Source organism: Pygoscelis adeliae, unplaced genomic scaffold (genome assembly GCF_000699105.1).
Source record: "Pygoscelis adeliae isolate BGI_AS28 unplaced genomic scaffold, ASM69910v1 Scaffold45, whole genome shotgun sequence".
NCBI classification, from domain to species: domain Eukaryota; kingdom Metazoa; phylum Chordata; class Aves; order Sphenisciformes; family Spheniscidae; genus Pygoscelis; species Pygoscelis adeliae.
In genome coordinates, this window is record NW_008825114.1 from 7,746,451 (window position 1) to 7,762,727 (window position 16,277).

At 38.9% G+C, this 16,277-nt stretch overlaps 1 protein-coding gene across 1 annotated transcript in view; it reads left to right on the forward strand.

Annotated features, from left to right (window-relative positions):
• Positions 1-16,277, forward strand: part of TRPM6 (transient receptor potential cation channel, subfamily M, member 6) — an 81,626-nt gene that overhangs the window by 58,630 nt on the left and 6,719 nt on the right. The window contains exons 27-37 of the mRNA XM_009328173.1: positions 36-83; positions 1,029-1,155; positions 2,061-2,158; positions 4,522-4,580; positions 6,016-6,041; positions 7,836-7,886; positions 10,212-10,277; positions 12,608-12,894; positions 13,158-13,240; positions 13,783-13,988; positions 15,926-15,977. Of these exons, the coding sequence (XP_009326448.1) occupies positions 36-83; positions 1,029-1,155; positions 2,061-2,158; positions 4,522-4,580; positions 6,016-6,041; positions 7,836-7,886; positions 10,212-10,277; positions 12,608-12,894; positions 13,158-13,240; positions 13,783-13,988; positions 15,926-15,977 (1,103 nt within the window). The remainder of the gene's footprint in view (positions 1-35; positions 84-1,028; positions 1,156-2,060; positions 2,159-4,521; positions 4,581-6,015; positions 6,042-7,835; positions 7,887-10,211; positions 10,278-12,607; positions 12,895-13,157; positions 13,241-13,782; positions 13,989-15,925; positions 15,978-16,277) is intronic.

Consider the following 16,277-nt stretch of genomic DNA (forward strand, 5'->3'; position numbering starts at 1 on the left):
GGGAGGCAACAAAAGCAAAACAACAAAACAGAGACAGAAAGTCTGGGAGAGGAAAAAAGAATCAAAAACGCCTTCAGGTGCCGGTATGTGCAGATGCAAGAGAATCACATATCCCATAGCTGTCTTTTTCATTCATTAACGGCAGTTCTGCAGTGTGGCTTAGCTGAAAAAGTATACATTTAAAATGCTGCATACAAATTGGGGCATCTTTTTTGTGTGTCTGGCTTTGGTTTAATTTCCCTTTTGTTTGAATGTGTGGGATTTCAGTTTTGAACGTGTTGAAGTCTACGGACTTTGCTAGGTAGTATACCAGGGATGTTACTGATTTTACACAGAAAGGAATCAGTCCTTGCACTTTAGCTGGCAGGGGGACTTGGGGAGGCTTCATACAGTCTAGAATAGACTGAAGGAGTGGTGAGCCACATTCAGGTGATGTGCAACTGTAAACAAACAAGCCAGGCCTCATAATGTTGTCTCCTGCCTACAAGAGTCCTGCAGTGTTTTCTCTGAATCCATCAAACATTTAGCACATTGCAGACAGCATATTGATTGTGTCATATGTATGGGGCAACTTTCATAACTGTATGTATGTGTACATACATAAAAATTTATTTATAAAGTTATAAAGAGATTCCCAGGATCTTTGTCAGCTGGAAAGAGTTCTCTCTGTTTATAAAACAGAGATAAAAACTGAACACTGGTATGTTTACATAAGATGCTCAGGTCAGCAACAGATCTTAGACTTGAACTTTGAGACCTAGTACCTCTGAAGATATTCTGAGGGACTTTGAACTTTGTTTTAAAAAGCTACAGTGCCAGGTCTTTCATCAGTAGTATTTACTAGACAAAAGCAATGTGTCTTCTGCAACTTGTAACAAAAATGGGAAAATCTGTTTCTCAGTTGGGAGCGAGTTCAGTCATTGGTGTTTCAGTGATGCTCTGAAAGGCCACGTCATAGGCTGTCAGAGAAACTACAGAGGTGCTAGTCATCCTATAAATCAAGTGTCGTTTTGTCTGTGTCTTGCCAGGTGATTAGAGTGGATGATTGTCCCCAGAACACCCAAGTGAGCTCAGAGCCCGTGGAGATCAATGTCTGGGATGAGCAAGAGAAACACAGCAAGAACTGGCTCACTGTGTCTAATTTCAGTCAGCTAAGTATGTGATATTTTGCAGACGGTGAAATTCAGAACAGCTTTTAAAGAGAAGCAGTAAATAAAAATTCACAAATTCAAAGTGTCATCCACCACTTTCACCTCATGGCATAATTTTTACAGAATTAGAATTAGATTGCAGGCACACACGACTTAGTTATTTGCTGTCTCATTGCAGAGGCAAAAGGGGCATAGGTTGAATGGAAGGTCAGTTAAATCTTTCCAGGACTGCTGCCAGTCTCACGTGGGAGATAGTAGAGTACTAATCCTCAGGAATCAGTGGGAAGCAAGGAGGATGATATCCTTGTCTCCTCTCCTGAGGTGTCTTCTAAAGTGGCATCCTGGCTAATTGCAAAAATAAACTCTCTCGTGGATTTCTCAGGGCATTTACACTCGCAGGCAGTGCTGTGATACTGTATCTGCTGGCAGATCCTCTGCATGCATTATTCATTACTCATTGCTCAGAAACACATCCTCTAAAGGGAAGAAATGAATTCTGCATTGTCTCTGTTGGAATGAAAAGGGAATGGCATTCTTCCTTTAGTACTTCTCCAGCCCTTTCATTCTCAGAAATCCTTTGCATAGTTCATCTTACCTTTCAGCTTTGCTGTGATGCAGCTCACTGGCTTCATCCTGTGAGCTGCTGGGAGCAGCACCAGGGAATGCTGTGACTCAGCACAGCATGGTCTGAGAAGGGCTGTGCTCCTCTGAAGTGTGCTGACAGAGAATGGAAACAGTCTGGTTTAACCTTACAAAATTCTGTTACTGCTTTTATAGCCCATTACGTGTTTGCTGGGGCAATATGGTATATAGGTGTTTATTTTATAGCACTGCATAAGTGTTTAGTTTGTGGCAGTAGAGCTGTTCATTTACACCCTGGAAATAGCTGATACCTGCTCTTTTGGCTAGGTTTGGAACGTCTCAGTTACATGCACCAGAAAATGAAAAATCAAGACATCGGTAGGCATACCATACCGTTCTGTGATTACCTGAGGCATTCTCGAGAGGTAAGACCTAAGATTACACATCCTAGTCCATAGTTTTGGCTGGGGTGAGCCCAGGGTAGCTCTACTGACATCCCTGGACTTGCCACTATGGGTTTTTTGTCATGAAATACCTCTTGAGAGATGAGGAACTTTGTTGGCTGCTGGCACAGCACATGTGTGCGAGTAAATGAATAATTTAACAGCTGTTAACACTCTATTAAGATTATTGAAGTAGGATATTAAATTATTGAATCACGGAGTGGTTCTGAGTATGAAAAAGTTGGTCAGAAATGACGCGTGTGTTGATGTTTCATTAGGCAATGAGTGAGCACACAGCTTGGTCTTGAACCTGTGGGCAGAATTGGTTAGTGGAGTGAAGTAGATTTTGGAAAGTTAGCTACATAGCTCTTAATCTATCACACAGAGATAGTTATTTCTTGCAAAGTGGGAGTTAAATATTGATAATAATTGCAAAGCGTAGATTTCATAACCACTGGCTTATAAACACCATATCTTATTATTTATCAGAATTAATTTGCAGGTCCATAACGTAAAGGTCCTCTGCCTATGTAAATCAGCCTAGGCTCATTGACTTTGATGGAGCTAGACCAGTTTAAATTTCCTGAAGACTGGGGGCAGGAATCTGGATTATAGAAACTTCTATCTGTTTTAAAATGTTGTAGCTAATGGAAGAAAATGTGTCTTTCACTACATTGCGAAGGGGTATCTCAGAGGTATGAAAGAAAATTAACAAAGAATAAATTAAGAAAACGAACTGTGAAAGAATCCTTTCCTCTTCCTTTTTCAACAGCATCCTTCCTTGCCTGTTTTACTTATAGCACTCTTGATTATTAAAATTGTGATCTTTAAAAGCCTAGCTTATTTTTCACTGTAAATGCTGTGAGTTGCCTTTTTTTTTTTAAAGGAATAAAAATAAACCAGATAGTTTCAGATCTGGTGTTCTGAGTGCTGTAGAATTTGAATCCCAAATACCAGGGAAGAGAACTTGAATCTAAATTTTAAAAATGGCAGGTTTTTGTATGAAAGAGTGGAGAGAGAGAGAGAGAGAGAGAAAGAAAGAAATAAATTTACTGATTTTGTATTCTGTAAAAACTGAGCTTGGAGTCTAAATCAATAAATCTTTGAAATGTGAAACACAGGGTCAAACAAGCAAAATAAAGGTACAGTCAGTTAAACTGTGTGAACAGACCAAGTAATCTGGTGCTTCAAAACTCATATTAAGATGTCTTTGGTAAAACTCAAGGGTGGGATTTTTAAAGTTCTCAGAAAAATTCCACTGATTACAGCAGGATTGGAGTTAGGCCGAAACCAGTCACTTCCAGAACGCCAACTCCAAATTATCTATTCTTTCAAGATACAGCCTCCAATACCCACTGAGTCGCTGTGCCTCTCCTTAAGTCCTGTCTGGGTTATGAGAATTTATATATATCACCGAGATTTAACATGTTGCTGCATCCAACTGTTCTGCTTGGAGTATGATACATTTTAAAGAATGTATTTTTCCTGAAGTGGTCCTTCTCAGATTTACCCATTGAACACCAGTGGTTCAGAAATGCCTCCTGATGGGTAGCAGTGAGCAAAGCAAGGGTGTGTGTAGGAAGATTTTGGTTTTGTTAAAGATTTTTCCATCTGCAAAGCAAGCTACAAGGTGAAAACATGAGTGAAATAAAAAAATCGTGAGTTAAGTTTCAGATAATATTCAAAGCTGAATTTTAGTTGATTTATCTTTAAACTTTGTCGTCTTTGAACTTTTTTGGGGGGCTCTGTTTCTTTTGAGGATTGAAATCTTCGTGACTACTATTCAGGAGAATAATCCCATTTCTGACTAGCACATTAGGAGGACCCGGCTGGCCCAGTTTTCCCTAATATGGCTGGAAGTTTAAAAGACTATTTGAGTACTTCTTTACCTATAAGACCTGGAAAATATGTGATCTAAATATCACTGGAAAGCTGCTCAGTCTGTACCTTCTTCTGTTATAGAGGTTTAGGGTGCATTTTATTTTCAACAACTGTAAAGCCTATCCCTAAACTGGAATTTTCCAATATAAAGAGAGTTCTCTAATACTGTCCATATTAGAATACCTTTAACATGCTTTTGTGAGTGTATTGAGATATAGATGGGTACCTCAGTATTTTATTCAAACGTATGGAGACAGCATGGAAAACTATAACGTGAGCAAATTAGTTCCATTTTAGTGTACGTATGGCAATGCTGTGATTCACCTGCCTGTCAGTGTCATTATTCATCCTAACAATAAGCATAACAATAAGTGTTTTCAAGATTGTACCTTTTTGGGTTGCGCAGTGTATATATGACAGTGACGTGCAGATTTTACCAGTAAAAGTATCTCTCCTCTTTACAGGATTTGAGTAATAGCATGTTTGGAACCACCAAGAAAAGTAATCTGAACAGGAACTCCTCGTATGTATTATTAGTGTATTAAGATATTCATCACATGCTTTTAGAAAGAGACTTCTATACTTTCTGCAGGTTCCACTTCAGTTCTGCAAAATACTTAGGATGAGAAATTTCTGTGAAATGAAGAGTTAAGGCAATTCAGTCTGTTTAAGTTTCTTTAAATGATGCTTTATTAATGGGGATAAAGGATATCCATTTAAACAAAGTGTATAATTTTAGCTGGAATAGACACCCTTTTTTGTTCTAACAATAATCCAATTTTCTAATTCAATCACTAAGATCACCATAGCATCTTTAAATAGCTATTATTCCAATGTAGTGAGCATGAAAGCTGCATTTGCGTTTGCTGTGCAAATTGCATGTTTCCTTTTTTAATAATTAAAATGCTAGCAGCTCCTGAAAGCTCCTCTCATTTTCTGATTCATCTCTTTCGTACTGAGTCTGCACATTTACAAAATATTTGGCTTGGTTTTCTTAATGGGTTTTCAATAGTTGTTAAGCTTTGATTACATTTAGTGAAAGTATACTGATTTCAAAGGTGTTTTCAATTTTATTGTGGGTTTTTTGATTTTTTTTTCCCAGCTTGATTGATCATTATCTTAATATTGGGGGTATTTTTTCCACATGCAGTGCTGTCTCAGTGTTCCTTTTCTTTCTTATTTTCATAAATTTCTTTTATCTCTCTCTTAGTAACACTGTGGATGTAATAAACAAAAGACACTAGAAAGCTGTCACATCCTGTGTGATTTCACCAGGGGAAGAGGAAAAAAGATACTGTGTTTTTACCCATCCTGTGGTTGTTTTTTTTTTTTACCCAGTCATTTATAGGCAGTAGGCAAACTGCATACTTACCAGCAGGACTTGCAGGCCGTTGAGTGGCCTGATTCTGTCAGTTAGTCTGTTGTCTTCAGTGGGATCTCTCTGGTCTGTGAGTTGAATCATATCCACTGTCTTCTCTAACAAAGACTGCTTTAACGTTAATGCTGATGCTGTAGTCTCTCTGCAGCCTTGCTAATCGGAAGGACCAGCAGTTTAAAAAATCTGGTTTTGCGCAAGCAATGGTAATGACATATGTAACTCTGAATACATCTCAGCATTGATTGAAAAATGAACAATTGTGTGTGTGATTGAAGTGGTCTTTAACTGTTACTGTTACTGCAGTGTAAACGTTACCAACAGCGGTGCAGAATCATAAGAGCAGCTCAACATAAAGCAGAGAAAGAAACGTGCATAAAAATTTGGCTGTTCTTCAGTAACTGAAGATTATTTGCTGATTGTTGCAATGAACAAAGTTGCACTGAGGGTTATTTTGTTTTATGATTGCTGATCAAACCTTTTTGAATTTTGCCTTTACATAGATGACATTTCTTTCTACGTACCAGTGTTACTTAACAACAGAAATTTTGGAGTAAAATATCAAATGTTTGCTTTTAAACAGGTTGAGAACTTCAGAGGAAACTGACAGTAAGTTTTTGGTTGCTTGTCACTCATTTTAATTCCTCTCTGCAAATCTCACTCTGACAATTCTGAAGTACAAAATCGAAAAGGAATTTAATTTACTATAGTTGGAGGGTTATAGGAAAATGTTCAATTATTGTTTCATATGTTAGTTACTAATTCGTACTTTAAAGTGAATTATTTTTTTATGAGGACATGTTTTTCTCATGATAACTGTGAAATCTTAAAAGATATTTTTACTCTAGTCTGCCCAGTAATGTTGTCCTTTTCAGCACAAAGAAACCCTTTAAGATGATGGTGCTGCTTTCATCCCTGGCAGTCTAAGAGACCTCTTGAGTTAAAGCAGGGTGTATACCTGAGGACAGATTGTGATATAAAATTTTTAATGTATGCTTGATTTTTCAAGTTGCAGTTTGGTGTAATACCTTTGTTTGTGTGGTTTCCCTGAAATTATGAAATCGGTGAAGGATTGAATTTATTATGAAATGGCCCATGAAGAAATTAAAGGTCATAGCGAGGAATGACTTTGTTCCACAAAAGTAGAGTGCTAGTTACCTTCACTTGTATTTGTTGCCTTTTAGTCAATCTTCCAGTTTTCCTGACGCCGCTTAGCTGTAAGAGGCTGAGCAGCTGGGCTTCTCTCTCTTTTTGAGGCTAGCTGTGATGCAGAAGCCAGTCGCTCTTAGACTTATCTCCCCTTCAAGTGCTGCTCTTTCTGGGTCTGGCTGTGCACAAAACGCTGCAGTGCTGAAGCACACTGCTGCAAGCATAGTGAGTTGTGGGGCTGCTCTCTAGAGCGCACCGTTGCTTTGATTAAAATCCAGTTTTCCCATCCTCAGAAGGAATGACTTAGCCCCCATTCCCCTTTTATGTTTGTTGTTTTACAACATACAAAATGCAACAAAACTAGTTGGGTCCAGCAAGAAAGAGAGCAAAAGGGACCTTGAATCACCAAGGGCACTCAGTGGAAATGATGGCCCTTCCCCCAACATCTATTTGTGTTTTTTATTTAAGATCTCTTTTGCTAAAAAAGGGAATATAAGCAAATAAAATACACCAAGAAGAAAAGTGTAATGTTCAAATATTTTGATGAAGATTCAGTTTTGATTATCTCATTTTTCAGAATTAAAAATAGTACAGTATACATATTTTCTGAAATGTGGCATTTTGAAGGATTGTTTTCCAATATAACAAAGTGATTTCATCTAATTAATGGAAACATGCTCATTAATCTTGGTTTTATTAAAAAGACTTTTTATAAAACAAAGATTTTTGGACCAAATTTGACCTGGCTGTGCCTGTTAAATATGTAACCACATATTTAACTGTTTGTTTATATTTTAACAGCATTTTAGATGTTGTGGGTTAATGGGACAGTATTATTATAACTTTGGTGTTATAGTGTAGTTAATGGAATGCTTAAAGACTGAGGATGGAGTTGGAAAAATCATGCCTTTGGGAGGCTGTGAAGCATGATGGACAGCAAAGTGCTTTTAATATCCCAGAGGTGTAATTGGCTTAGAGAAGCTACATGTCCTTGAGGTTAATATGACAAGTTTCCCACCATTTCCCTGAATAAATAAGTTATCTGGCTATATTACACTGATGACTGAAATCTGCCAATATACTGTACATTATAACGTAGTTAAAGCCTATTAGCAATTCTCCTCTTTAGAATGCTGAGACAGTAGTTCTGATTAATCTGTTTCATGACAAACTCTGAGATGGAACGAATTCAAAAATCATGCATTTATCTCTGCTATAATAATTAAAGTAATGATCCTTTAAACATTATTTCAGATATCTTCACCTGCTTGAAAACATCTCAAGATCTGCATCATCACTACTCAGGTAAGCAGGAGGCACCAGAATGATAGCTGAGTAATGTAACAAATTAGAAAGAATATTAGTTCTTCCCTTGTCATGCTCTGTGATTTTCACTTTGAAGAGTTGCACAATTGCCCAGTGCTAAGAAGGTTCTGTATTAATTCATCCCTAACACTCCAGTGACAAAATTATGAATTATTTTCTTGCTGCTAATTGCTCCATTCCGGGTATTTCTGGCAAATCCAGAGCAGAATATAGATAATCGCTTCAAAATATCAGTGGAAACAGTGAATAGAGCTCCAATTCCTGGGGGGGTAGAAGAGGCACTCATTTGTTTATAGCTGTCACTTCCCCTCACACCTACCACATCCTCCTTTGTACTTTCTGGAATTGGTTTCTTCAGTTAATTGGTCCTGTACTACTTAATCTGTGTTTATATACCTATGAACTCCTGGAAATCTGGCAGGGAATAAATCATTTGGATGCTAATTGCCTGCAGTCCTGTCTTTTCCTGTACTGAGTATGCACAGATTTTCCCACAGGGCTTGGATTTCAGTTTTTCCCGGAGGAGAACTGTGGAGAGCTTGCCAGTAGATGTCTCTGTTGCCTACAGGACTTGGCCTCCTTTAAAGGGAAGCCTAGGGTAAACCAGAAGCATTAGCAGCCTCCTGAAGTTCAAAAAACTATGCGATTTTCACTGGGAATGACACCTTCTGGTTTGTAATCAGTGTACAGGAGTAATTTCTCTGACATCGTGGCATTGTTGCAGTGATTAATTTGGCTCTCATCAGGCATGCTATTTGAAATTAGGTAGAACTTTTTAGCACAAATGAGAGTGGTTTCCATTATGAGTTGACAAACGTCTCGAGAGGTTTCCAGTGTAGGTTTTCTTTCCTCAGGAAGATCGGGATAGAATTTAGCCAACTAAGCCCAGAAGTTTGATACTAAAATCCTGCAGCATATACTGCTTATGCATTATTTTTGCTATCATGTTGTGTAGGCAAATACAGTTCTGCTTCTCTGCACACCCAAAAGAACTTGAGTTTTGACCAAAGTTCAGGAGCTGGTGCAAGTGCACTTCACATTGCTTCTGGAGGCTCTAGAGTGAGCGCTGGCAGGGTCTGACAGATGGCACAGGTCTGGCAGCTCCCCTGTTCACATCCTTGTCCCTGCTATGCACTAGTTCCGTGACTAGCGCATGCTCCTAGTGAGGCATCAAGGGAGGACCTTGCTCCATGCTCCAAAACTATTCAGGCATGTTAACCAATGCCTGTTGAATTTGGAGTATGTAAACAAGCCTTGAAGTGGAGTCTGAAATGCAGATCTTCTCAAATGAGGACCCTAATTCATGGGTTGGCATGTCATGAGCCCCCTTCGCGCTCTCCTTCTGGGCTAAATAATCTCTAATTAATTTCTGCTCAGAAAAGTAATCTTAAAAAGAAGGACAGACAGTGTCCAAGCTCTGGAAGAGTCTGCCATCAGGGCTTTTTGGTTGTTCTGCAGAGGAACACAGCTTTGCTGTGGTTCACTCTGCTTTGGACGCTAGTTTTGTCTTCAGCCACTGAATAGGGAAATTAGGCAGTCAGCACAGCAGCATCCAAGTTGCCTCTGTGTTCTAGTCTTACCCTCTTTGCAGCTTACTTCACACCTCTGTCCCCCTTCCTGATAACTAAGTCATTGTGAGGACAATCCATAAATACTTAGTTGGCGCTCTGAAGTTTTGAAGGTGTTTGCCTGAGAAATAAGCTACCAATTAGGGAGATATAATAATGTCACTGATGTTGTTTGGCGAGGAGCCCAGATGAAGAAACAGTGCTTTGTGCAGGGCAAGCTTGGATTTTCCTGTGTTGCCTTGCTAAATCCCCAGGTGCTTCTGAGCCTGACAGTCACAGGCAGCGAGGGCAGCTGGGGCCAGTGCATCTCACTGGCACAGTGTGAATGTTGCTGCACTGGAGCTGGCAGGAGGAGGAAGTAGGGGCAGCCCTCGGTGGAAGGAGGAGGAGGAGCAGTCTTTCTAGCCAGCATGCAAGGGGCTTATCCCAGAAAGCCTGTTTGCTTGGAAGAAGGGAATCAATGAACAGGGGAAGGTGAAAGGGGAGGAGGGGGGAGAACTCCAGCTGCAGTGGTTTAAATCTATTTTAATAATGTCTCACGGCCTTGCGGTGTACATGAAAGACAATCATGCAAAGGGGAGTTGCTAGCTGGGTGGAACGGTGATCAGATCTGACACAGGATCACACTGCAGCCTCCTTGGCTTTGTACACTACAGTAAAGCGCTGCCAGATGTTTTTGAAACTCAGCCAGCTTGTTGTTTATTCAGTATAGTAGTGAAATCTATGTTACTTGCAGCTGTTGAAAGAAACAACTTAATGAGACTTGCTCAGACCATACCATTTACACCAGTCCAGCTCTTTGGTGAGTACCAACTTCCTGGTTATGTTTTTTGCTTTATAAATAGTCAGTGCATTATCTTTTAAAAGACTGTGTTTGAGAAATTTCCTTGGACTAATTTCAACAATTCTTCTTTTCTAAAAGAGATGAACCAGGATAGAATTGTAGCCATGCAGTAATTTAGGGACTTCTGGAAGTCATCTGGTTCAACTCCTTTTGTGGCCAGTTCAGATCAGGTTGCTGAGGGCTTGTCCAATTGCATTTTGAATATGTCTACAAAATGGAGATTCCTCAGTTTTGCTGGACGACTTCTTCCAGTGTTTGACTGACTTCATTGTGAACATAGTATTTTTCCCAGTATTTCTTGTGGCTTGTATCTGTTGGCATTCATGTGATTACTGTCAACCTCAGAGATGAGTCTAGCCCCATCTTCTCTATACCTGTCATTAGGATAGCTGAAGACAACAAAAAGATTCCCCTTAACCTTAATACCTGCCTTCTCTGTGTCTCTCTCTTTCTCTGTGTATATACATATATATATGTATAGATATATCTATATATGTATAGATATATGTATAGGATATCCCATCAAGAAGAAAACCAGGTGTTGGTTGAAAGGGCACTACTCCTGTACCTGATACAGAAGACTTACAGTGTAACAAGGAAAAGAGAACTGTGCTGTAACTGAGGAGTGGTAGAGAATAATACATAAATCGTTTGGAAGAGTTCTGAAATTAGTGTGCAGGCTTACAGCAGCAGAAGCTCTGCCTCTAGACACTTGAGATCTAGGTGCCTTCTTTTCAATGGGTAGAATATTTTGTCTCACAGCAACTAATTGCTGATACTTGCAACATCATAGGATTTCTTGGGACCAGATTGCTGCAGATAATTAATATAGCTATGAGCATATTGAACATTCTAATCTTTGAAGCTCCCAGGAGACACCTTTCTAGGTATTAAATTGTCAAAAGATAATAAAATGAAGAATTAATGTAAGATTAAAAAATGTGCCTAGTTATAGTATCTTTATTCAAGTGTCTGTCTTTTATGTAAGACACTGGCTTTTCCATTGCTTTATTTTAAATTAAAGCGTGTGCAAATTGTGGCGTTCGACAGCATCTGCATTTGTGCTAAGTGGTGAAGGTAGGCTTGGGAGCGGGGAAGAAATCTACGAATCTGAATCCAGTTTGTCCTTCCTTATGGCATTCTTTGCCATTTTGCAGATGTATTTACCTCATCACACTTGCCAGTGAAAACCTGTTCCTTACGAATTAACATTGCAAATAATGTGAGTTGCAAGAAGGAAAGCCAGGTTTAAAAAATCAGTCCACTTTTCTGTTATTTTACAAATGATGGCAACAGAAAGGTGTCTCGCTTACACTGCGAGAGAGGAATGCTGTTACAACTATATAGGGAAACAGAGTGTGACTGAGTTAAAGCTTACCAGGTATGTTCTGCTTTCAGAAAAAGGTTATTAGCAGGAGCAGAACACCTGAAATGTTGTGCAGTACAAATAACATTGGAATTTCTAGGAAAAAGACAAATCTTAGTTTAAAACACCAAAACTATAAACTTCCTGTTAATTTGCTTTAGCTTGTTCTCCTAGAGATTCCTTTCTCCAAGGAAAGTCATGTCCTTTTCAATCTAATTTCCCTGGCTCATCGTGGCCAAATCACCACTTTTGAAACAACTCAGCTGTCTGTCTGTGTCAAAAGGTGGCGCTCTCCAGCCCTTTAATTTTGTAGTCGGTAACTATTACAAGCTCTGTGTGTTTGCCTTGTTTATTTGTTTTTTTTGTTAAGCACAGTTACAAGGAAAACACTGTGAGTGTTCCATGGATCTTGATTAACTTAAAACAAGTCTTACTAAAAATTCCCCTTCCGCGTGAGTGCATAGAGGGAGCCACACTGAGGATATTTAAAGTTCATACACTGGACATAAAATGGTAACCCTTTAAAAATACGTACTTTTAAAGCTCAACCATCTTTAAGTACTTAAAAAACTGTGGCAAATGAGATTGATTTATGTAGGCCTGAGTATCAATGAGCTTTGTTTGTGTGGAAGTGTGCAGGAGGTCTTAAATTCACCTCTGTTTAGAGGCTTAATACAGGCTCTTTGGACCACTTCTGTTATCACAGCAGATCTTAAGCAGAACGTATGTAGTAAGTAGTGTAAATTTAGGCTGGGGAAGTTTTCACGCAGATGAACAGTAATGATGAAAAAGCTCTCTTTTAAAGTGTGGCTTACAAAGGTATGTAAAGTGGTATCTTATTTTAAGATACCAAATCAAAATGCAATTCTCTCCTGTTTCTGCAATGTGTGACTTCTGCTAACAAAACTTCCTTTCATTTAAGCTGGAGAGGAGGTGACAGTCTATCGGCTAGAAGAAAGTTCACCTATGAACCTTGATAAAAGCATGTCTTCCTGGTCCCAGCGTGGTATGGCTGCAATGATCCAAGTCTTGTCACGGGAGGAGATGGATGGGGGTCTGCGGAGGGCCATGAAGGTCATTTGTACTTGGTCTGAGAATGATGTATTAAAGTTGGGACAAGTATTTATTGTGAAGTCTTTTCTGCCAGAGGTGGTTCAGACTTGGCAAAAGATCTTTCATGATGGCACAGTGTTACATCTCTGCCTGAGGGTGAGTTCACACATAAAGGCACGCTGGCTGGTCTAGCCTGATGTGCCTTAAATGTTATACTGCTTACATGGGAATGCCTTCAGCATGGTTGACATGTGGTTTGATGTTATCTTTTGGAAAGGAAAAAGGTTTTGAGGAAGATATATTTCCCATTTGTAAACAGTATACAATCAAGTGTGTTTGTTTGTTTGTTTGTTTTGACAAATTCATGGCACCTTTCTTCATGAAAATGAAAGTAATGTTTATAACATTATTTTCTTCAGGAGATCCAACAGCAAAGGGCTGCCCAGAAGCTAATCTATACCTTCAATCAAGTGAAGCCTCATACTATTCCCTATACTCCAAGGTAAAATCACTGTCTTTAAGTATTAGGTGCCAAAGGTTTCTCTTTCTCAGCTGTGTGCCAGGTCTAGTGTAGCCTTCTTTTCCATAGTGGATTGAAATAGCTGCTGCTTAGACAGTCTAATGATAGTTAATCAACTTTTTAAGAGGAAAGGTAGGCAGCTTTGAACTTTGTCTTTATAGCTACATGTAATGGCAAAATAAGCTTCTTCATAATGCTGTTCCTTAGACTTAAGCAAGAATTTCCTTTTATACAATCAACATAAGATAACTTGATGTAGCTCATTTACAGTGTGCTGGAGTAAACCAGATTATGTTGTTTGTCCATAAACTATACTTTCTGATCAAGTGGTTTCTTTTGAGAGTTACCAAACTGAGAAAGCCTTTGTACTGTCTACCATTTGGTACCTCCTGCTGTTCAAAACACTCCAGCTAGGGAAGACGTGTCCTCCTTTTTGGTATATTTGCTTTGCATCATGCCATGTGCTGGCTGTGAGGATGTTCATTACCCCGCCAGCTCCTCATGGACAGCATTTATATCTACAGGTTCCTGGAAGTTTTCCTCATCTACTGCCATTCAGCGAACCAGTGGCTGACCATTGAGAAGTACATGACTGGTGAGTTTCGGAAATATAACAACAACAACGGAGACGAGATTACTCCTAGCAGCTTGCTGGAAGAGCTGATGCTGGCCTTCTCTCACTGGACCTACGTGTATACCCGTGGGGAGCTCCTTGTCCTGGATTTGCAAGGTGACTGCTAGCATGGGATCGCTATTTGAAACACAACGAAAAGCAATTCTCTCAAAAGAAAATTTAATACTGAGGAATGGGCCAAATTCTATTCTCATTTACATACTGGCAAAGCTCAAGAAAGCCATGGATATCTGTGGTGCAGCACTGATAAATGAATATCCACAGAAACACTCTGGATTAATGTAGGTGTAATGGGAAAATAATTTGGCTTCAAATACGTCTAAGCTGAATGGGCAAAAGAGCAGGTAGATAGTGTGCAGGAACATTTCAGCCAGCTCCAAAAAACCACTCCACAGTTAAGGTATTTTTATTTTTATTAAGATATATAAATAATACAGAGATTCAAGCGTACCTATGTATATATGCACACTTAAATGTATGTGTATATCTGTCAGAAGAGTGCGAACTCCTATCTGTATTTTTTTTATTTTTTATATTAATAAATCTGTAAGCAGTTTACATAAACTGCAGGCCTGAATGCTATTCACAAAGTCTGGTGACTCCTTCAAAGAGCATGTGATCACTTTACTGTACATGTGTAAGTGGGAACATGGCATATTTTAAAGAGATAAAATAGTTGACAATGTTCAGAAGATGAACAGCACCCATCAAACAGTATAAACACTATTGTTTGTCATTTCTGTCAAGGAAAATGTGTATGGGTAGACAGAAACTTAACATATTTACATTTTACAGCATCCAGAAGCTGTGAATTACAAGAAGACACGCTTATTATGCAAAATAAACCTATAATTCCATCCTTGCCTTCATTTGGTTTTAGCTGCACATGAAAAAAAATACAGAAAGACTATGTGTGTCTTCACTATAACCTACTAGAATTTGTCTGAAGTTTGCTTGGGTTTATTATACAACTCTTGACAGTTCCAGACCAACTGTGTTGGCTCAAACATGGAGAATTTAAACATCTATGTAAATCTCATCAAGACTGGAGCTTCAGTTTCCATGTCAAACAAACTGAAATCTGCTCTAGTTTTGGCCTCACGTTTGTCTTGCAGTTCTCTAGTCTAGAGTTAGGAAAAGTGCAAGGGCAGCTCCCCTTGGAGTTCAATAGGATTAATCTCTATTACCATTTACTATATAATACCAGGGCCATCTCTGCATACATATACACCACATTTTGTCTAATTTACATCAACTGAAATTACCTTCATTGAAGAATATTGCAATTTGGGGGTATTTCAATTACAGTATACTGTTTCCATAATCTTTACTGGTGTTCATTGCAGAATATAACCTTACCATCAGTGGCCTATTGAAATAAAAATAATTGCATATCATATGATCATAGACTTTTTTCATTAGTGTAAAAGCACAATGGTTTCCTCACATATAAGAAAAGAGCTTTTTGGTAAAATGGTAGTATGTCATCAGTTTGAGGAAAACTGCAACATAGGTATCAGCATTCGGGTATCATAACGAAATTATTTATTTAATACGCTTCTGTGGCCACCCAGAAGAAAAAGGGATAACAGACCCAAGCATTTGCGAATCACGAAGTTGTGGGTTGTTGTGTTTGTTAACTTGAAGAGAACGTGTATCTGAGAGTAGATCTATTCGTATCAGTTAGATCCTCATCTGATTAATACCTTTACTCCAACTTAAATAGCAGTCTTGCGGTTGGTCACATTTTGCTTAGGTCAGCTTCAGCATAATATTTAGTGCATTTGCATAAGCCTTCCATCTGCGTATAAATAAACCTCAAAGCAGCTAAGTCAGGACTGTAATAACTCTATGTGTTTGCCAATACTTAACAGATTTTTATGCTCATAGCATTTTCTTTTTAGCTCATGACCACTTTAACTATGACACTTTATGATCTACAAAGAAAATGGATAATTACATTTTTGTTAAGTGCCAGATTATGAAATCATTATTACCTTCTTTTGTAACACACACTGTTCATTTTGTTGTAGGTGTTGGGGAAAACCTTACAGATCCATCTGTGATTAAACCTGAAGACAAAAAGTAGGTTTCTTTCTGATGAAATTATCGTTCACTGCAGATGTTCAGCCAACAGTGTGTATATTTAGGGTGTTTTTTATGTTTTGTGTGAGTGTTTTAATTATTTTTCACATGGTGTTTGGGTTAAATGAAGGTGTGATGGCAATGGAGAGACTACATCCTCCTCTGTGCTTTGGAGGACTGTGGGCTTGGGGGGCTGTAAGTGTCTCAGCTCCCAGCATGTGGTGAGCGGTGTATGAAGGGTGGGGAGAGTCTGTGTTGCTGCGCTGGGAGCACAAGAGTTTCCCAGGGCTATGCAGGGGG